This window comes from Trichomycterus rosablanca, chromosome 1 (assembly GCF_030014385.1).
Source record: "Trichomycterus rosablanca isolate fTriRos1 chromosome 1, fTriRos1.hap1, whole genome shotgun sequence".
In the NCBI taxonomy this organism is placed as follows: domain Eukaryota; kingdom Metazoa; phylum Chordata; class Actinopteri; order Siluriformes; family Trichomycteridae; genus Trichomycterus; species Trichomycterus rosablanca.
In genome coordinates, this window is record NC_085988.1 from 70,472,324 (window position 1) to 70,495,853 (window position 23,530).

The 23,530-nt window shown below is 40.5% G+C and overlaps 1 protein-coding gene across 2 annotated transcripts in view; it reads right to left on the reverse strand.

Moving 5' to 3' along the window:
- grip1 (glutamate receptor interacting protein 1) overlaps nucleotides 1-23,530 on the reverse strand; it is a 371,696-nt gene that overhangs the window by 69,006 nt on the left and 279,160 nt on the right. For both annotated transcript variants that reach the window (XM_063006172.1, XM_063006163.1), the window contains exons 12-13: nucleotides 4,252-4,438; nucleotides 679-824 (exon numbers count right to left, since the gene is read on the reverse strand). In XM_063006172.1, the coding sequence (XP_062862242.1) occupies nucleotides 679-824; nucleotides 4,252-4,438 (333 nt within the window). The remainder of the gene's footprint in view (nucleotides 1-678; nucleotides 825-4,251; nucleotides 4,439-23,530) is intronic.

Here is a 23,530-nt window from a genome sequence, read left to right on the forward strand (position 1 = left end):
CCTTCGCTCCCCACATGCATCAATGAGCCTTGGCCGCCCATGACCCTGTCGCCGGTTTACCACTGTTTCTTCCTTGGACCACTTTTAATAGATACTGACCACTGCAGACCAGAAACACCCCACAAGAGCTGCAGTTTTGGAGATGCTCTGACCCGTCTAGCCATCATAATTTGGCCCTTGTCAAACTCGCTCTAATCCTTACGCTTGCCCATTTTTCCTACTTCTAGCAAATCAACTTTGAGGATAAAATGTTCACTTGCTGCCTAATATATCCCACCCACTAACAGGTGCTGTGATGAAGAGATAGTCAGTGTTATTCACTTCACCTGTCAGTGGTCACAATGTTAGGCCTAGTCTGTGTATATACAGTAGTGTATATAAGAAAGTAAACATGACCACATTTCTGCATTAGTCTATTCCCAATGTATTTAGGATAGTAGAATGTATTTTGGCAGGATTTAGACTCTGAGTGCCAAATCTCAGCATGGAACTAAGTGAGCCATGCTGTGTTTTTGTACCCCTACCAACACAAAAACACACCGCCTGAAAAAGAAAATCATGACAATAGCTGGTACCTGGACCTTTTAATTCCCAGGTTTGCTTACAGGCTCTAGCTGACCACCTCCAACAGATTACTAAACAGGAACAGCCAACATGAGCTGAATTATAATTCCTCACCTGCTACGTCAAACTCGATCTCCAGTGTAACTTTGCTGGTGATGTTGGAGTCACGCAGCAGCTGGTTGGTCTCTTCCAGTGTGCTGTCTTCTGTAGGGATCCCATTGATGGACAGAATTCTGTCTCCGATCTGCAACACGCCAGACCTGCACAGGGTCGATTATAGCAATTAAATTGAATAGTAAGTAATTTGTGTGCCTGTCTGATGTATTTTTCTAGTTAGTCTAATGTCCATGATTTAATTAGTCTTATAGAATGCCTTTATTTGTCATATATACATATACAGGTGTACAGTACATTAATTTTTTTTCCCCCATACCATACTCATTTGGAAGCTGGGGTCAGAGCGCAAGGTCAGCCATTGTATGGCTCCCCTGGAGCAGAGAGGGTTAAGGGCCTTGCTCAAGGGCCCAACAGTGGCTGAATGGCAGGGCTGGGATTTGAACTCTCAACCTTTACGTTGATAGCCCAAAGCTCTACCCACTAGGCTACCACTGTCTGATTTAGCAAAAAAAATGAAGACACTTGAGAATACTTTCATTGTATGAAATTTTTTTTTTTTTCAATTTTTCTCCCCTAATCTAGTCGTATCCAATTATCCTGATTGTGTTACGCTTAACCTCTACCTATACAACCCTCCACTGCTGACTGAGGAGCTTCGCAACTCAGACACGCCCCCTCCGACACGTGTGCAGTACCAACTGCATCTTTTCACCTGCATGAGGCGAGTTCATATGCGGATCAGCCTTGTGCACTGAGAGCCACACCGTGATCCGCATTATTCCTCAACTCTGCACAGGCGCCATCAATCAGCCAGCAGAGGTCGTAATTGCACCAGTTATGTGGAACCCTATGAACAACAGCCAATCGTTGTTTATGTAGCCACCCAGCCCAGACAGATGGCAGGGCTGAGACTCAATACAATGCATTCGAAATCCCAGCTCTGGTAAAAACATGCTTTTTTGTCTGTGTGATTAGTAACAAACCTTTTTGTGGCTTTATGATACTAAAATTAAAGGAAAAGCTTCTGTGTTGAGCGCCAGTCAACAATGTAAAGCTTGCTTGACTGTAAACAGTGTAACCAATGCTTCTTTCAATACATAGCACTGCTGAGTTTTAAGAGTTCTTGAATTACATCTGACATCTAGCCAATTTTTATTTTAGCATAAGGTGACAGCTTGTTTTTTTTCCCCCAACATTTAAAATGAGTGCAGTCAAACTGTGTTCTATTTATGCAGCACAAAGTGTCAGTAATCAACCACTAATGAGTTATTAGAAGGCCATGGTACAAGGTTAAATGCCACTGTGCAGCTTTCTCCACCACCAAATTAGTCATTTATGTTGATGAAAACCACCCCCCTTCACCCATGTCCACTATTAAACCCCTGCAACTTATTCAAAATGCAGCTGCCTGCTTGGTTTTTAATCAACCCAAACACTGCCACATCACCCCACTGCTGCATTCTCTTCACTCGCTTCCAGTAGCTGCCCACATTCAGTTCCAAACAATGGTACTTGGTGGGGACCACTGGACTAGACTGTTGTTTACTTGTACCAGAGAAAGGAAATGTTTGCTAAGGAAGCAAATCTGTAAGTCACTCTGGATAAGAGCGTCTGCTTAATGCCTAAACTCTAAATGTAAATAATAACCTTCACTCTCCTAGTAAGGCATTCCTGGAAGGCTATCCACAAAACCTTAAGTGCATTTGTGGGAATTTGTATCTGTTCAGCCATACGAGCATTTGTGAAATCGGGCACTAGGCCTGGCTCAAAATGTTCCAACTCTTTGGCATTAAGGTCAGGGCTCTAGGCTCTAGGCCACCCAAGGAGGAAGGGGTCTCTGCTGAGTCTGGTTCTTTGTGTCAAGGTTTCTTTGTGTAATTTTAAGGGAGTTTTCAAGAGTTTGCCACTGTCACCCTTGGCTGCTCAACAGGGGTTTTTGGTCTGTCAGTCCTGGATTTTGTAAAGTCACTTTGAGACAATGTCTACTGTAAAAAGCAATATACAAATAAATTTGACTTGACTTGGTTCTGTGCAGGTCACTAGAGTTCCTCCAAACAGACCAGACCCTGCATTGTACACAGGGGTACAATCATGCTGGAACAGGAAAAATAAGCCTTTCCCAAATCTGATGAAGCTTATGATTTACACCCACCAGGCATAACATTATGACCACTGACAGGTGAAGTGAATAACACTGATTATCTCTTCATCACAGCACCTGTTAGTGGGTGGGATATATTAGGAAGCAAGTGAACATTTTATCCTCAAAGTTGATGTGTTAGAAGCAGGAAAAATGAACAAGCAAATTGTGACCGCTAGACGACTTGGTCAGAGCATGTCCAAAACTGCAGCTCTTGTGGAGTGTTCCCAGTCTGCAGTGGTCAGTATATATCAAAAGTGGTCCAAGAAGGGAACAGTGGTAAACCGGCGACAGGGTCATGGGCAGCCAAGGCTTATTGATGCACGTGGGGAGCAAAGGCTGGCACAACAGACGAGCTACTGTAGCTCAAATTGCTGAAGACGTTAATGCTGGTTCTGATAGAAAGGTGTCAGAATACACAGTGCATCACAGTTGCAGGGCTGTTTTGGCAGCAAAAGAAGGACCAACACAATATTAGGAAGGTGGTAATATTTTATGCCTGATCGGTGTATTTTATTTGACTGATTTTATACACCTCTTTGCAAAGAGTGTGGCTGGAATAACAAACTCAATAATATTGTGGGGTTTTCATATTCATTGGCCTTATGGTGCATTTTATTTTACAGCAAGTTATAAAACGCTGTAACACTTAAAAATACTACAAGGACTAAGAAAAAGAATTGCAAATGAATTGTTCTTGTGTTATATTGCTAAATGGATATAAGCTTATTGGTTTAGCTGTGCCCTTATATAACCTCTTATTTCTATAACATCCCAAACCAACATTTCTGATACTTTTTGGGTCTCTGGTTACCTTAATTATTGTTGTATTTACACAACTCTAGGTTATTATCTATTCTAGGAGCATGACATTTCCTCATGCCACAGTAAATAAGAGCCTGTCCTTAACCTCTTATTTTTAAAAAGGTTCATGCCCATCAACAGGATTACAATTACAGAAGCTAATGCCAGAGCTGTCACTAGGGCTTGGCAATTACTCTGAAGTTTGGGCGTTAATCCTGTCAGCTGCTACATGTGTAAGTTCATTTGCGTGCCAGCTGCGGCAGGCCCACTTAGGCAATTAAAGATAAGTTCAGTAGCCTCTCCTCCAGCGCAGCACTCAATCAACCCACATTTGGTTTGGACTGTGCTTATCACCACCGCGCAGCAATGCATCAAGTGGAATAGTTTCATTACATGATGAAACGAATCAGGAGGAAGCAGATAAGACGACGATGCTCTAACAGCTCTCTGGGTTATGGATGCGATTGTGATGAGAGATACCAGCAGTAAGGTTAAAGAGTGGAAATGATATGCTAAACCCACTAGTACAGATCACATGTCAGAGATAAAGCAAACTAAGTTTTAGATCCTTCTCAGATGTTATATGTATTAATCTGTTATTTATAGCAGCCGTATGGAGACCTCACCTCTCAGCCGGGCTGTCATGGTCTATGTAAGCGATGAGTGGTGGAGAAGTCAGGGTTTCTGTGGCGAACACCCCTCCCTGGAGCTGGATCCCAAACCCCATGATGGGGTCGCTCATCAGAGTCACCTCAGTGGTCTCTGTGTGGACCACTTGACCTGCCAGCCCCACAGTGCTGGAAGCTAAAGACACTGCAGGTATAAAGAGAAGAAAAAGCAATGTCATCCAGGGTTACAATTCAAAAATTTAATATTTAGACTTACACCGACCAGGCGTAACATTATGACCACTGACAGGTGTAGTGAAAAACACTGATTATCTCAGCACTTTAGTGGGTGGGATATATTAGCAAGTTTGACAAGGACCAAATTGTGATGGCTAGACGACTGGGTCAGAGCATCTCCAAAACTGCAGCTCTTGTGGGGTGTTCCCGGTCTGCAGTGGTCAGTATATTTCGAAAGTGGTCCAAGGAGGAAACAGTGGTAAACTGGCGACAGGGTCATGGGCGGCCAGAGCTCACTGATGCACGTGGGGAGCGTGGGCCCGTGTGGTCAGATCCAACAGATGAGCTAGCTCAAATTGCTAAAGACGTTAATACTGGTTCTGATAGAAAGGTGTCAGAATACACAGTGCATCACAGTTGCAGGGCTGTTTTGGCAGCAAAAGGGGGACCAACACAATATTAGGAAAGTGGTCATAATGTTATGCCTCATCGGTGTAGTTCATGTACTGCAAACAGTTTGTGCTGGTAAAAAAATAATAATAATTCTTGTAACAGAATTTAAACAGATTTTATACAATTTGTACAAAAACACTACATAATTACTAAGATTTGTTACATGTAATTACCAACAGTATTTGGTATGTTATTGTTTAAACTGAGACTGTACTATAATTCATGATTTTATGTAATACCAATGTTGCCGGCCCCATTACAGTTTTTCTCAATTGCTTTGGTGCATTTCTCTGATCAGAATTAAAATTCTCATAACTGTTAGTTCAATCTCCACACGATTTAGTCATTTGTGCACATCATAGTAGCTGTTTCTCATTCCTTCCAACAAACCGCAAATGCTTTTGGACATGCATCAATTGCTTCCATACAATTCTCTGCCGTTTTATAACATTATCATTTGCTATGTCATGTCAGTCAAAATGAACTATACTTATGAATGCTGAATAGTCATTCCCTATGAAACTAATAGTCCTCATTTCATTGCTTGAATCATTACATACAAAAATGTTGAACTAGTTGTCAAAATCAGTATGTTGTATGTTCCAATACAGTTCCAATATGTACTGCAATATTGTTTACAGTTGTGCACAGCTCTACTTAAAGGGTGTTTCTTATGTTTGTTGTAAATAAGTTTGTACTTTGCTTTAGCACAATGCTGTGAACAAATTAGAATTGCAAAGAGCATATACAGTAAAAATGTGAAACATACGTATTGTACTCATTTACCTCACTAAATACAGTAATGTGTAACTTAACTGTAGATTTCAAATGGGTGTGCTAATAGTGTATAGTGCATTTTCAGGTAGTGTCACCATGATCTGACTTTTTTGCATTGCAAAACACTTACAGAGTGAACTGTCATAATGAAAACATGACAAAGCCATTTGACTATCTTGTTCATAAACAATGGTATCAGGACTTTTTATTTTGATGACACTGACACTTTCATTGACATGAATACTTGCTTTTGAGGAATGACCTATCATTTTTGAGCAAGTGACACGCTTTTGCAGGTTATCAACTAGGTTTTGCAGTTTGTACTAATTGTTTTGAGAAATGCACTTACTGTTGTGCAAATGTTAATAGTGATGTGAGAAATGTACAAAAGCAACTAAGAAAAACTGTAAAATAACAACAAATGATGTTATCTGCTATCAGTGTGTAATCTGATCCAGCACAAAAGCCTGCATGACCTTAGATCTTTTAAAATATTCTAAAACTCTTAATAAAAAAAACCTAGAAAACTGAACCAATGACCTCATTGTGTCTGTATAAAGCAGGAGGAAAATAAAACTGTATTCCCCATGCAGCCTTTTCACTAATAAATCATACAACCTAGTTCATGCCAACACACTGAGTTTAAGTGTTTTCTTACAATAAACCGTGACTTTATTAGTCCACTTTTTGTACAACTTCTAAAAAATATATTTACATAAATCTTTAAATTATTAACATTTATTTTAGCTGCATTTGTGCCACTGAGAAAAGCTATGCTGTTTTCACAAACAAAGCACCAACAAACTACAGTTTGTTTGTTTATTAGGATTTTAACGTCATGTTTTACACTTTGGTTACATTCATGACAGGAACGGTAGTTACTCATTACATAAGATTCATCAGTTTACAAGGTTATATCAAACACAGTCATGGACAATATAGTATCTCCAATTCACCTCACTTGCATGTCTTTGGACTGTGGGAGGAAACCGAAATTCCTGCAGGAAACCCACAAGGACACGGGGAAAACACGCAAACTCCACACAGAAAGGACCTGGACTGCTTCACCTGTGGATCGAACCCAGGACCTTCTTGCTGTGAGGCGACACTTAGCCACCGTGCCGCCCACAAACTACAGTAATATAGAGCTGAAAAGTGACTTGGTGCCGAGTGGCATCCAAAACAGACACTTCAACATACCGTTCTAAGCAAATATGTGATTTAAATTTTATGTGCTGTTAATTTCTGTTTTTAAAAAGCCGATTTGAATACGTAGTTCTTGTTTGGAAAAATACAGAACGTGCAAATCATGGCATATTTAATGTTCTATTTTTTATTCCCCATTATGTTGTAAACTATTAGAAATATTTCAAACAATAAAAACATAAAAAAAAAAAAAAAAAAGGGGTGGCTAGTGGGTAGCAGGTCCTGTGTTGCATGTACTCCCCATGTATGTGTAGGGTTCCTCAGAGTTCTCCTGTTTCCTCCCACAGTCCAAAGACATACAGTCAGGTTATTTAAAGACACAAAATTGCCTGAAGTGTGTGTTAAGGTGTGAATGTGTTTGATTATCTTCCCTGCGATGGACTGGCGCCATGTCCAGGGTGTTTCTGTGTGCCTTGTGCCCATTGAGAGCTGGGATAGGCTCCAGTACCCCCCCCCCCCCCCAACCCTGATTAAAATAAGCGGCTTAGAAAGTGAGTCAGTGAGTAAGATAAATAAAAACAAGAAGCCATATTTTTTTGTTTCATTTTAATTTCATCAACCAATTAATCCTGTTCAGTGTTGTGACTGGTTGCACCAGCTAACACCGGGTGCATGGCAAGAAAAAGCTGGACAGGATGCCTATCCATCGCAGAGCAAAAGCTATATTCAAGTTACAAATCAAAAACATGTAGAATTTTACAAGGAGCATCAACATTTTACATTTACATTTAGGTTGCTCTAAAAACATTCCTCATTTTATACCAAACCCACCTGTAAGGTTTGACAAGATGCTGACTTTGAACAAACTGAGAACAAACCCAGCTCCAGTCAAAGTTCTTTAAGTCCTAATGTTTAAGCTTTTGGTGTCTAACTGTAGCTTTTAAGACTGTCCTCTGTATCTGTCGCTACCAGCAATAACTCTTCAATCACTTTTCTGCCTCTTATCCTGGTGAACCGAATCTCTACTCTCGCTCCACAAGACTATGATTCAAAACTTGCCTGCTGAGCTAAAGCTCATGCTATATGATGAGGAACAGGCTTTTGATAAAGAGCTCCATTATCTAGAGAATCCTATCATAGCAATGAAGCTTTGGAAATCTCTTCCCATAGATTACGGGAGTGTAATAGGAATCTTGGAGCAGAGCTTTTTCATGACTGAAATGAAATTACATCACATATGTTCACTTTCAGTTACAGGAAATTTGCTCATACTAACGTATTGCTGTTTGGATTTCTTGTTAGCTGGCTTAAATCTAAAGGACATATGCACTGACAGACACAGTATAAGGGCAATTTTCTGAGTCACTGGCACATACACCTGCAAATCCTGAACTGTGTAAGCCACAGTAGGCTGAAAAACACTTGACTAAAACACATCACAGATGCTGTTGTGTGTAGACATAATATACAGACATATAACAATGTTACTATTATTATTATTATTATTACATCACTGTAATGACATTTACAATTTCGGCATTTAGCAGACGCTCTTATCCAGAGTGACTTACACAAATGCTTCCACAGTAAACATTACCCTACTCTAGTTTAAGTAAACAACAGCCCAAGAACACAAATCTGCTGAAACCCTGCTGATATCTGCTGAAATTAATAAGTGTTGGTAAGTACATGTTAGTTTTCAGCTTAAGTGTGCATTAGGAGAGTTCATATGCGGATCAGCTTTGTGTACGGAGAGCCACACCCTGATCAACGCATTATTCCTTGACTCAGTGCAGGCGCTATCAATCAGCCAGCAGAGGTCGTAATTGCATCAGTTATGAGGAGTCTCTATCCGGCTCTCACCCTGTATGAGCAAGAGCCCATAGTTGTTCATGTAGGCGCCCAGCCTAGCCAGATGGCAGAGTACGAAACGGAACTGATGAGTTCAAAATGTCAGCTCTGGAAGAGGTGGGTTTTTAATTGCCTCTTGAAGATCTTGAGAGACTCTGATGTTCAGACAGATGACTTAAATTACTATTCTTTAATGACTTGAAGAAATCAAGAACCCGTACCTCAAACACATTTCTTTTTCAGCATAAAATTTTATGTGTAAAAGTGTAGCAGCATTTTTGAGCAAGAATAATAAAAGCCGGGACTTTCATTTAATCAATTAGGATTTCATTGGCTGGTGAAAATGAGCCTGTTCAGCAAGCAAGATAACATTAGTCAGTAAGCTTGTTTCAGAAAACTGACAGATATCATGTACCTTAGAGATGTACCTTCAATTTGCAATAGATTAGGAAAGGCCTTTTCCTGGCCCTACACACAAAGCCGTGTCCATAAAGCACTGTTTGAGGAGTATGGAATGGAGAGACTCCACTTGGCTGTACAGAGCTTCGACCGAAACCAAACTCAACATTATTAAAACAAACCGGACTTCAGTTGCAAGCCAGGTCATCTCACCCAATGTCTGCAACCTTGTCACTGCTCCAGAGTCCAGTGACAGAGTGCTTTACAAGTACGTTAAACAATCGCCCATGGTGATCCTAAGCTTGTGTATAGTGAGAATAGTCTACAAACCAAAAATATATCCAGTCAACAGCGCCCTGTGGGCAGCGTTCTGTGACCACTAATAAAAGTCTAGAAGATGACCAACTCAAACAGCAGCAATAGATGAGCGACCATCTCTGACTTTACATCTACAAGGTGGACCAACTAGGTAGGAGTGTCTAATAAAGTAGACAGTGAGTAGACACGGTATTTACAAAAATACTGTTGCGCGGACAGCGGACTGTGTTTTTTCGGTATTTTCTTTATATTTTGTGAAATTCAATAATAAAATGGCCTCAAAGATGGTGCAGAGGAAGCGCAGTGATGAGAAAATGAATCTATTACATTTGTTGTTGTATAATTACTCCTGCTAGTAGCTGTCACTGTGTATCAGACAGAGGGGACAGTGAGTGAGAGAGAAGAAGGAACTCAGCTCAGTAAAGTATTCTTTCTTTCGTTCAATTACACCTACAAAATACAGCACTACTGAAATAAAGAAGTAAATAATACAGAAATATGAGAGTTATTTACATTTACATTTTCAGCATTTAGCAGACGCTTTTATCCAAAGCGACTTACACAATGAGCAATTGAGGGTTAAGGGCCTTGCTCAGGGACCCAACAGTGGCAACTTGGTGGTAGCGGGGCTTGAACTGGGAACCTTCTGTTTACTAGTCCAGTACCTTAACCACTGAGCTATCACTGGCCCACAGTTATTGTTGTTTCTGGTAGATACATTTTATAAAAAAAAGAAGAAAATGTATTATGGTGTATGGTACTGCACACGTACTGTACTGAAATGTGATGTGTGTTTATGTACAGTACAGTACTACTGTGTATTGTTGTTTATTATTGTTTATTACAGGAATGTCTTCTATAATTTAAGATTTAAGGAAATATACTTGTATTTAAAACAAAAAAGACAATTTAAGACATTAGATAGGTTAGGTAAGGGGGTGGTTTGGGAGGTCTGGCACGGATTAATTCCATTTACATTATTTCTAATGGGAAAAATAGGTTTAACTAATGGACATTTTGACTTAGGAACAGCCCTTCAGAACCAATTAAATTTGTAAGTCAAGGGTCCACTGTATATGGTAAGTGGAGCTGATAAAATGCACAGTGAGTGTAGAAACAATAAGGTGGATTTAATGTTATGGTTGTTTGGTGTATATCATAAAGGTTACCTATTATCATCATACCACCATAGAACAAGCTTAAAGCTGTTTGTCTGACATCCAGTTGGACAAATTAAAAGACCAATATGAATTAAGCCCTACAGTGCAACCCTGATTTTGGACTGTATTTCTGTACTGATCCCTTTGTATCAGTGGGTGTGCTGCAGTGATTATACAGTAGACTAGAGACTAAAAGAGTTTCTTTTATCAATTCTCACAGCACATGCACTGCAGGCTTTCCATAAAGAAAACAGACTACACAACAATGACTTCACCGTGTACTAAATACCGCACCCAATCAATCAAAAGTGTCAGAAAGCTGAGACGGCCGTGGATATACGTGGAGAGCCTTTTCTGTCAGCATTCTGTTAGCAGTCTCTCCTAACTATTATATAGCTAGCCCACCGGGCGTGGTGAGAAATCTATCCGCAGGCAATCGACCTGTGCAGAGCTTGTTGCGCCTCTTTATGAGGATGGCTCTGCTGGGACTCACAAGCATTTGTCGCCATGATTGATAGCTCAGCCTAAATTTACCTGGCCGGACACATACGTTGCTTTAAAATTCACTGACCTTTTTCTTGCTAGTTGGAGGACAGGTTGAGGGGGGAAAATACAATCTCAGTACATGAAAAAATATGTTGGGGATATTTATCAAGGATTTGAAACAGTGCTAAAATAGCCACCTATTAAGAAAAATCCAATCAGAAACAACAGAATTGGTTTTTCGACTCAATACAATCACATAAACGTCTGTGTTGGGTTCAGGCATTAAGACATTTCTCTAAGAGCACTGAGTCCCATTTGCAGCACTTTTTAAAGGCTTTTACAGATTTTCAATGAATCACCACCAAGTTGGCTTTTCTTCTGTGCCGCCGGCACTGCTGCTGTCCACAGTCTAAGCCATGAGTCAGCTACAGAATGAAAAATCTATGCAGAAGTCTGAAAGGTTTTGTCTCATTAAAATGGGCAACAAATGTGCACTTTCTATTAAAAAAAGGCTTAAAGAGGGCGAATGGTCTAAAGGGACAGTGATTTGACAGAAGTCTTAAAATGTTTTGGAGAGCCATGTAATAATTTTATAGCTTAGAAGAATTATTATCTATTAAAACAGCAGAAGGTTCAGACAGTCTGTTTTGCCTCTAAATATCCTAGTCCAATCAGCATCGAGTTGTGTTCCGTAGAGTACCGCCCCTTTTGGGGCGATTTCAGTCTGACTGAAAATCACCCCGGATTGCTCTCATAGACCCTCATGTTAAGGCTCTTTTTATCAAACTGCAGGCACTGCAATACAATCTGAATGGGTTCCGGGAGGGCTCGCACTTATGTGCTTGCATCACACGTATTCTGGTGTCGCAATCTCGTCACCATGACTACCATCACCTCAGTTCGTGTCATTAAGAGAAATGCCATTCAGTCGTAGTAATCAGGATAAATTAGCAACTTAAGAATTAGGGCCACCCAGACCAAATTTAAGCATCAAGCAAGTACAGTGGTACCTCTAGATACAAGCTGCTCCACATACGAGCTTTTCGAGATCCGAGCCGAGGCTCGGACAAAATTTCTGCTCTAGATACGAGCCCAGATCCAAGATACGAGCCGGGCTGGAGCTTCGGGGACGCTACCGCTAGTTTGCGCGTTGGCGCAAGGGAGCCGTTTCAAAGGAATTTCCCAACAAAAGGCCTGTTTTAGTTTACCCGTACGTATCTACACTTCGTACCTTGCCAGTATCCCTTCCTCCCTCCCTCTCTCCTCAGCCGCTCTCCGTTAGCCGCGCCCATCTGTCGCCAAGGTAAGATTACAGTACCGTATTTTATAAATTTTTCTTACTGTTTTTTTATACATTTTTCTTTTATTTATTTATTTTGTTATGTTTTATATGTTTATACATGTGTTTTTCTTAATTAAAAACGTGTATTTTTTCATAATTTACGATATTTTGGGGACTTGTCAGAGGGCTGGAACGGATTAATTCTATTTCCTTTATTTTAAATGGGGAAAATTAGTTCGAGATACGAGCTGCTCTACTTACGAGCTCGGCTCTGGAACGAATTAAACTCGTATCTAGAGGTACCACTGTATCTACAAAAGGGGGGAAATCATATAAATTACAAGTAAATTACAAGTAAGAAATATAATTTTTAAATTGTGATTGCACTTATTGTATCTCCCCAATTGTTTAATTGTACTTCTTTATTCACTGCACATCAGCCCCGATGCCAATCTTTATTCTGGATCTGCTGCACCTAAAATAAAATGCTATCTGATGAAGACTGAATTAAATTGTTAGTGTGAAGGCTTTACTTAATGTTATGATTAATGGTAAAGCTGTTCTCTCTCCATGTTCAAAGTTATTTGTGAGGGCAAACTGACAGATGACTTAAGATGTTAATTATTTAAGCTTTAATTTACCCACTGAATGGGTCACCTTGGCCATCATCGCAACAATTGCCCCCCCTGAGAGATTTGGCAGGAGCCGCCACTGCTCAAAATAATGAGTCAGGCAGTAAACAGTAGTGTTGTTTGACCAGTACTGTAATGGTATCAGTACCACACAGTGGATTTAGGAAGTATTCAGACTACTTGACATTCCGCACACTTTATTTGCTGTGGGATAAATTTTGAATGAACATAACAGTCATTTATTATTTTTTTTGCAATTTTCCCCCCAATCTTCTCCCTAATCTAGTCGTATTTACTCTGTACTAATACAACCCTCCACTGTTGACTGAGGAGTGCCGCAACTGACACACGCCCCCTCCGACACGTGTGCAGTACCGACTGCATCTTTTCACCTGCACGAGGTGAGTTCATATGCGGATCAGCGTTGTGTACGGCGAGCCACACCCTGTCCACATTATTCCTCGACTCTGCGCAGGCGCCATCAATCAGCCAGCAGAGGTCGTAGCTGATTTAGTTATGAGGAACCCTGGTCCGGCTCATCCCACCCTATGTGAACAACAGCCAATCATTGTTCATGTAGCCATCCAGCCCAGATGGATGGCAGAGCTGAGATTCAAAACGATGTGTTCAAAATCCCAGCTTTGGTGTGCTAGCGTGTTTTACCCCTGCACCACCTGAGCGGCCCAACAGCAATTTTTACCCAGCAATTAAATTGTAATTACTTACAATGACAAAGTGAAATCAGTTTGTCTTTATCATCAATTGTATGTCAACACCTCTCAAAAGCTTGTTGGGCATCCCGTTTCGAAACCATAAGCATAAATATACAGATTCTTCCCTTAAAATCACAACAGCCTTAAACCTTCTGGTGAGGCTTTTTGCAAGATTTTCAAGTATAAGCCATTCAGACAAAAAAAGACTTAAAAAAAAAAGAAGTCAACATGTCAACTGAGGTCAGACCTGGCTTGAATTCAATGAGTCAATTCTTCCCAAACGTTTTCAGTGGGGTTGAGATGCAGTGCAGGCCACTAGAGTTACCCGACACCAAATTCGTCAAGCCCTGTCTTGAACCTAGATTTGTGCAGAGTCACACTGGCACAGCCACACAGGCACACAAAAGGAGTCATTCCCGAACTGAAAGCATATAATTTATTTAATGTAATTGATTTGAAACACCTAGCAATGGGTTTGAGTGAACTCACTAATTAGAAGGTGTGTCCAAAATTGTTTGGCCATATGATGTATTTTCTTCTGTATTCTATTGAAAGGAAACATTCTGGTATTGTGGCAAGACTAGATTAAATCTTAGTGTCTTGGCGACGGTAGGAAACATAAATTAACAATAAAAAAAGCTGACTTAAAAAAATGTATAAATTTTTAACACTGAATGCTCAACAAACAGCTTCACTTCAGTGACTTAAAAGAAAAAAAATAGAGACGCCGACAAGAAATGTGATGAATTTAAATGTACACCAGTCAGCCATAACATACACTCGCTGTCCATTTTATCAGCTCTGCTTACCATATAGAAGCACTTAGTAGTTCTACAATTACTGACAGTAGTCCATCTGTTTCTCTGCATGCTTTGTTACCCCCCTTTCCTGCTGTTCTTCAAAGGTCAGGACTCTCCCAGGACCACTACAGAGCAGGTATTATTTGGGTGGTGGATTATTCTCAGCACTGCAGTGACACTGACATGGTGGTGGTGTGTTAGTGTGTGTTGTGCTGGTATGAGTGGATAAGACACAGCAGCGCTGATGGAGTTTTAAAACACCTCACTGTAACTGCTGGACTGAGAATAGTCCACCAACCAAAAACATCCAGCCAACAGCGCCCCATGGGCAGCGTCCTGTGACCACTGATGAAGGTCTAGAAGATGACCAACTCAAACAGCAGCAATAGATGAGTCTCTGACTTCACATCTACAAGGTGGACCATCTAGGTAGGAGTGTCTAATAGAGTGGACAGTGAGTGGACACGGTATTTAAAAACTCCAGCAGCACTGCTGTGTCTGATCCACTCATACCAGCACAACACACACTAACACACCACCACCATGTCAGTGTCACTGCAGTGCTGAAAATGATCCACCACCTTAATAATACCTGCTCTGTAGTGGTCCTGTGGGGGTTCTGTGGCCATTGAAGAACAGGGTGAAAGCAGGCTAAAAGTATGCAGAGAAACAGATGGACTACAGTCAGTAATTGTAGACTTACAAAGTGCGTCTATATAATAAGTGGGGCTGATAAAATGGACAGTGAGTGTAGAAACAAGGAGGTGGTTTTAATGTTATGGCTGATCAGTGTATGTGAGCAATAATAAAATGAAATGATGTAAGCCTGTATTCCAGGTGCATATAATTTGCATTATACAGGGGATCTAATATCAAAATGACACACATCTGCATTTAAGATTACACATGACACTTTAAACTAAAGTGTAGCATAAGCAGGAGTGTAAAAATGCACAGATGGGAAAAATGCAAGTAAGTCTGTGTAATTTACATTTTCAATGTAGATCTAAAAAGCAGCAGATGTTGCTCAGAATGTGTGTTTCTTTCAGCTCAACAAAGTTGAATCAGTTCATCTGGACACAAGTTTGTTGTAGAGATACGTTTCGTCACTCAATCCGAATGACTTCTTCAGTCTGAGCTGGTGTTGAATATCCCAACCTTATATGCAGTTGATTTGCATAACGACCGATCACCACCCATTGCATAACAATGGAACTGGTGATCAGGTCCATATGAAATTCACAATGACCATTAATTACAATGGTAATTAATCCTGGATAGCCAGCTGACTTTCTCTCCTCGTGTAGCCATGACAAGATCGTGCCGGTTCATCCTCTACATCATCAAGAAGAGTCGTCCATTTCTCTCCATGGAAGCCAGATTCTTGTCCAGTCACTTGTAATTTCACAGTTGGACTACTGCAACTCCTTCATGGCAGGTGCTCCTATGTCCTCTATGAAATCCTTGCAATCGCTGCTCGCCTGGTTGTTAATCAACCTAAACACTGGCACATCACCCCACTGCTGCGTTCTCTTCGCTGGTTTCCTGTAGCTGCCCACATTCAGTTTAAAACACTGATGCTTGTCTACACAGCCAAAAATAGACCAGCCCTAAGCTACCTTCAAGGTGTAATAAAACCCCGCTCTGTACCACGCAACCTCCAAGCCACTCGTCTCGCTCGTCTTGATCCTCCACCAGAACTCAAAGAAGATGAGCATCAAGGCTCTTTTCTGTACTTGCACCCAAAAGGATGAACAAGTTTCCCTTGTCTGTCCAAAAAAACAATTAAAAACCACCTCTTTACTAAGCACTTAAGCTGGCATGTACTTACTAATACTCTTATTTATTCCTTGCACGAAAAATCCTTTAGTTCTAACAGGGTTTCAGCAGATTTGTATTCTTGGACTGTTTGTCTATTTAAATTAGAGTAAGGTAATGTTCACTATTGAAGCACTTCTGTGAGTCGCTCTGGATAAAAGAGTCTGCTGAATGACAAATATGTAAATGTATTTTATCTGTCTTTTTTATTTTTGGCTCTTTAATATTTTAACAACTTAAATTTTTATGTGGAGGTATTTATTTTGAAATGACTTTGGAAACTGACTTTTTTAAACTCACGTCATGAAATATTTTGTCTTTGCACTGTTTCTATTTAAACACATGTTAAGGTGGATTTAGAAATTACTATGTTGTTTTATTGACATTTCACTTTCTAACAGAATTTTTCTATAATTAAGATGCGTAATTAGAATCTACCTGCATTGTAAGCAGTGACCAATCAGTATTCAGCTCCATTAACAAAAACACAACTACATCAAATATAACAATATATAATAAAGTAAACAGTATGGAATAAATCATCATTTAAATCATCCATACTTTTCTTCAAGTGTTCTTAAGCTGTTCGTATATAATATCAGTTTACTGCCATGTATAACAAGACGTAGCTTATTTCACCCATAATAAGGCTGGCTTCATACAATTGCTTTTAAATAGAGGGCATGGCTATTAAAATATATTATTAATAGCACTTATGGAAGACCTTGGAGGTGTGAAATCCATACAGGTTGTTTACAAACCCCATTTCCAGTAAAGATAGGACACATTCTAAAAATGCATTAAAAATAAAAACTGTAACTTCTTAAAGCACTTGGACTTTTATCTAACTGATAGTAGAAGTACAAAAAACATTTTTAGTGTTTTCACTGACAAAGCTAATTGTCTTTTGCAAATATAAACAAAATAGAGTGTGACAACTGCAACATACTTAAAACATGTTAAGACAGAGGCAAAGTAAGACTGAGATTATCCCAGTAACACTGTTCTGAAGGGGTAAAAGAAGTATCCAACAAAGTTTTTGCAAGCAAGGATGAGTCCTGTTTCACCACTTTATGCCAGACTTTGTAAGAAAATTATTAGTCAGTTCAAATATAATGTTCTCGGTGCAAGATTGAAAAGAATTTAGGTCTCTCACCATCTACAGTTCATAATATTATAGAAAGGTTGCTGAATGTGCATGACCATCAAGACATTTGAGAATCCATCATCAGCTTTAGGTACCTCTATGTAATTAATCATGATATAAACAAGATAGATACTAGTAAACTACTTTCTTTATTTAAAACAACCATTCCAAATGCCAAACTAGCTCTATTCATGGTGATCGGTTTTAAGTTAAAAGAATCTGGCAACAATTTGCTGACTGCAGCATAACCACTTATTAAGAACTGATAAAATCAATCAAATTAATTCTTTAAAATTGTTTAAATCAACAAGAACTCGCACAACATTGTTTGTTTTATGTGTATTACTGCTTGGGGTAAACACTGGGCTAGTTTTCACACCTTTATTTCTTTTAATAAAATCAAACCAAATCTGACTGCATTACTCTGCTATGTTTTAATTCTTTATGAGATCAAGTACAGTCCAGTTTATTCCCATTAGATGGTGTCAACGACATCAAGAGCCAACTCCTACAAAGTCAACAGTCCTTTACAGCGGTTAGATTTGATTGGATTTGGCTTTGGCAGGACACGCCGATTCAAATGACACCTTTTGGAAATTGCACCAGGGACCTGACGATGCTTAACAATTACATTATGCTAATGGTTCCCGTGGAAGAGATCTGTTGCCACTCTGGTCACACTACATCTGGATTAAGGGGGTGTTAAACTGGACGCTGCATATACAGAGAGGAGGAAATTCTCCACAGCAGTCTCAAATGAGAAGTAAACAGTGTAATAATATTAGGTGGTTATATTTTAGTGTTCTAAGGGTGTCCACTTTTGTCAATTTCTTGATATAGAGAGCCTGAGGAAAGGACACAATATTTATTCTACTCTATCTGAGCTGTGTGTCCGCTGTGAGTGTTTGATCTTGCGGGATCACCGTGTGTCCTTCTTTATTGTCCCTCATTGCATCATGACTGACTGGCATCAACGTCACTGCTTTGATAGGTGTCTTTGCTGACTGTGCTTGTGGACAAGTGTTATTTGGTCCCTGTAAGCTGCTGACAACAAAATCTCTAGAGAGACGTTCAGCAAAGTACCTTCACGACCTTTTTAAAGGAGACATCAATAAAAAATGGTGTAAAACAAAGTCAGTGCATGTTTCTGCATTCTCTGCCTAGCGTACACCACATTTTCTATCTATCTGCCCCTCATGACTACGTCAGTCCCTCCCTATGAACGGAATCAGTGGTGTCACTGACAGCCTGTGATTAGAGAGTAGTCTCCATAATTACAGGGTGATCAGATCAGGGCTAATAACTGGATACAGGGGAGGCAAAAAGTGAACACCTCTGTCATGGGTTGATGGGTTGGAAGACATCAGAACAAGTATGTAGACTAAACTATGTGTATACTTTAAATTTAGAGGCAAGAGCAAGACCTGATACAAGATTTAATACAAGGCTTGATCTAGTTCATCATATGAAAGGGAGAAAATATATAAACTACAGCCACACTGCAGAGGTCAGGTCACACATTTAATCTGTAGCAAGGAATATTATTCTGTCTATGTTGCATAAGTCAGAGGCTGTAACTAAAGGTGGTCAACATAGAGCAACCTGTTGTATCAAGGTGTTACACCTAGCTGTACACAGTCTTCAAGACATTTTAAGAGATACAACTTTATAAAAAGGGGTATACACCCACTAGGCATAATATTATGACCACTGACAGGTGACGTGAATAACGCTGATTATCTCTCATGGCACCAGGATGCACTTTGGGAGAAAGGCAAGCCAGCGGAGGCAGTGTGATGCTTTGGGCAATGTTCTGCTGGGAAACCTTGGGTCCTGCCACCCATCTGGATGTTACTTTGACACATACCCACCTAGCTAAGCATTGTTGCAGACCATGTACACCCTTTCATGGAAATGCTATTCCCTGATGGCTGTGGCCTCTTTCAGCAGGATAATGCACCCTGCCACAAAGCAAAAATGGTTCAGGAATGGTTTGAGAAGCACAATAACGAGTTTGAGGTGTTGACTTGGCCTCCAAATTCCCCAGATCTCAATCCAATCGAGCATCTGTGGGATGTGCTGGACAAACAAGTCTGATCCATGGAGGCCCCACCTTACAACTTACAGGAGTTAAAGGATCTGATGCAAACATCTTGGTGCCACATACCACAGCACACGTTCAGGGATCTAGTGGAGTCCATGCCTCGACGGGTCAAAGCTGTTTTGGCAGCAAAAGAGGGACCAGCACAATATCAGAAAGGTGATCGTAATGTTATGCCTAATCGGTGTATATAGTGTTTAAAGTACAGCCATCCAACTGAATCCCCTCTGAAAAATATGATGATGGTAGCATGACTTACATTTAAGCATTTGGTTGATGCTTTTATCCAAAGTGGTTTACAATTAGAACAGAATAAAAGTGAAGCATTAAAGATTAATAGACTTGCTCAAGTGCTCAACATTGGAGCGTATTTGCTTGGTAGATTTGGATTTCAAACCTTGACCTTTGTATCAGCAGTCCAGTATCTTAACCACTCAGTCACAGCTGCCCACTGTGTTGACATGGATTAACTGTGCAGATAACATGACAAGAAAACTGTGCTTGTTCTTTGCGATCGCTGCTGTCTATGTGCGTAGAAGGAACTAACATCTAGGAACCAAAAACGAAGTGCACCATTTCATGGTGGTGGATAGAATACAGTACTGCACAGCTAATTGCTCAATTCCTATTGCACTCGCCATATCGCTTCACTCCTAATCTGCATAAAGTTATACTTTGCGTAACTTTTTGAGTCACTGACATCGCCCACTTTGAGTCACTAACATTTGCTAGGCCATCTGTCACTGGGAAATTGCCAGCTCTAATAGAAAATGAATGACAGGCGGTAGATTTGACATGTCGCTTTGCTGCCGGTCTGAACGTAGGGTTATCAACTTGGCATAACTTATGATATTTTGTTTAAAAAAATAAACAATGGTGCCGAGACAGCTCTGCCTTTCCGACTGGGTGGCAGCATGAACAACAATTGGCTGTTGTTCAGGGTTAGAGGGTAAGAAAGTCGGATCATAGGTCCTCATAACTAGTGCGACTGCGACCCCTGCTGGCTGACTGATGGCGCCTGTACAGGGCTGAGGAATAATGCTGATGGGGGTGTGGCCCTCCATACACAGTGCCCATGAACTCGACTTGTGCAGGTGAAAAACTGACTGTACGTGCCGGAAGGGGCGTATGTCAGTTGACAGGCGTCCTCAGTCAGGGTGAAGGGTCGAGTCAGTATAGAGGACGCAATCAGGGTAATTGGACACGACTAGATTGGGGGGGGAAACTGGGGAAAAAAAACAAAACAATGGTGCCGAGATGGCACAGCAGATATTCCGCTAGTACACCAGCACCCAGATTCTGAATTACTCGGTTCGAAACTCGGCGTTGCCACCGGTTGGCTGGGCGCCATCTAGCAGACATAATTGGCCGTGCCTGCAACAAACACGTTTCTGCTAGGGCGGGATGACCGGACTATTTGGGTGGGGTCTTTAAAACGCTGTGTAAGGACACTGATTAGCACATAGAGAGGCGTCTGTGCAGAATGCATAGGTGAAAAAGGGTTCCACTAGGGGCTGCACGTGGGTTGGAGGAGGCGTGAGAAGCAATATACCCACCTCGACTGCAATCAGGGATCCCCCAGCAGCGGAAGGCAAATTGACTTCGCTGAATTAGGAGAAAATGAATAAATAAAATAGGGAAAAAAGCAAATCTAGCTGCACCATGTTGCACAAAATACTTGCAAAATAAGGACACCAAAGTACAAAACGAGGATGTAATCACTTTTTAATACATTCTTTTTTGAAGTAGACACTTTTCTTACTTTCTTGTCTTTACTAAGAATTTATGCCTGATTTAAGAATGCGAAGTCCTGCTGAAATGGGTACAAACCCCAGGTTGTAACAATAATTCACATGGAAAAAGTGTTAAGAGAGAAATAGTCTTTCAAGTCCCTGTAATGTCATATTGCCCTGCCATTGTAGTACAACAGATTACAATAGCGCTCTACAGCAAGACAGGACGATACGCATTCAGTCGAGCTTACTTCGCTAATTACAACAATTAACAGGATTAACTGCTGCTGCAAAGCGTGCCAGGATTGGACACAATGTGATTCTGAAAACGAGCAGTTGTGGTGTGTCAGCTATTGTTTTCTATTAAATTAGCTATTTGGCTGCCTCAAGAATTGTCTCAATGCAACTAGGAGCTTGGATTAATAAAAAAGCCAAGCATGTGGGCACCCAAAATTCCCATTAATTAAAAAAAAAAACATGGGCAGCAATGTGCTCCTGGTACCTTTTCCAGAACTAATAGCATCCACTTCTTTTCACCACATTTGAAATAAGACTGCGGAGAGTTGCTTTGATTTAAGAGCATTAGTGAGATCGGGCGCTGATTTTAAGTGATGAAGCCAAGCCCATAATTAGCATTTCAATTCATTAAAAAGCTGAAGCATGAGGTCTCTGTGCAGATCATTCAGATTTGTACATGGTGGAAGAACCTGTTGTGCTGAATCATTTAAGGCTTTTTCCCACCCAAACTAATGAAAAGTTTAAAAGCACACGTATCTCCACATTGTCTTGAGTGCTCGTGTAGGTTCTCAGTCATCCAGGTCATGGTAGTCTTGAGTGCTTGAGTTGAAGGCAACTGGATTTCTTTTTTAGGTTTGAAGATGTTTCATCTCTCATCCAAAAGGCTTCTTCAGTTCTAAAAGCTAATGGGGAGTTCCAGGTATTTAACCTTTAGTAAGGTGTCACTTGGAGGTGGTCCTCAAGTTCGCTGATCCACCCTGACAAAATGAGAGTCGTTAGGATCACAAGTGCCAATGTGTGACTTATTTGAGAGTCGGTGCCCCACCCTGCCATGGGGTTAAATCGCCTAGGAGCTCCCCATTAGCTTTTAGAACTGAAGAAGAGAAGATGATGAGAGGTGAAACATCTTAAAACCTAATCTAGAGATCCAATTGCCTTCAACTCAAGAACTCAAGACAAGAGAACAGTACTTTCCTACCTGTTATGAATTAAAAAACAAGGGTAGCAATGTGCTCCTGGTACCTTTTCCAGAACTAATAGCATCTACTTATTTTCACTACATTTGAAAAAAGACTGCGGAGAGTTGCTTTGATTTAAGAGCATTAGTGAGATCGGGTGCTGATTTTAAGTGATGAAGCCAAGCTCATAATTAGCATTTCAATTCAATCTGATTCAATTCAAATTCAAATTCAATTCAATTCAATTCAAGGCTGAAGCATGAGGTCTCTGTGCAGATCATTTAGATTTGTACATGGTGGAAGAACCTGTGGTGCTGAACCATGTAAGACTTTTTCCACGACTAAGTAAAGTTATTGCAGTTATTAGCCAGAAAAAGAAAACTGCTCCAGGAAATTATTTATCCACTGCAGTGACCCCAGGACATAAACCCAAATCAAATTGCTACAGCAATTATTTAATACTGCTGAAATGATTGCTAAATAATGAAAACTGAACAGCTTTACTTCAAACATATGCACACAACAATTAACAATGCATTTAGAACACAGCAGAAGGGCAGTCCCACCAGTGATAGGTTTAATTAGCACTTTACCGTTCTGAATCCCACATACAACCCACACACCAAAACATTGGCATCTTAACCAGCATCTAGCAGCTCAAAACTCGAACAGAAGCTTCAATAAGAAAAAAAAAACACAAACAAATGAGGAAAAATTGCCTGACGGTGTGTAATGCCCAGCAGGAATGGTGATTAGCGTTGTTGATTAGCCATTTTGCTCCTTCTCAGCATCTGTTTATTGGTGGGGTCCATGGGCGTGAGCGATAAGAACGACCTGCCTGAGATATGACAGGTTGGCTGAGGTAATTATGTGCTGCAGAAAGGGTGAGCTGTGCCAGGCAGGCCGCTTCACTGAACAACGTGAAATATCTTACAGCATCTAATTATGGGGTAGCCAGAGGTGTCATTTCCCCATCGCGCTCCACAGCACGGCCTATGAGCGCTGGCAGCAGAATGCAAAATTTTTACTACCCCTCTCCCCTTCCCTG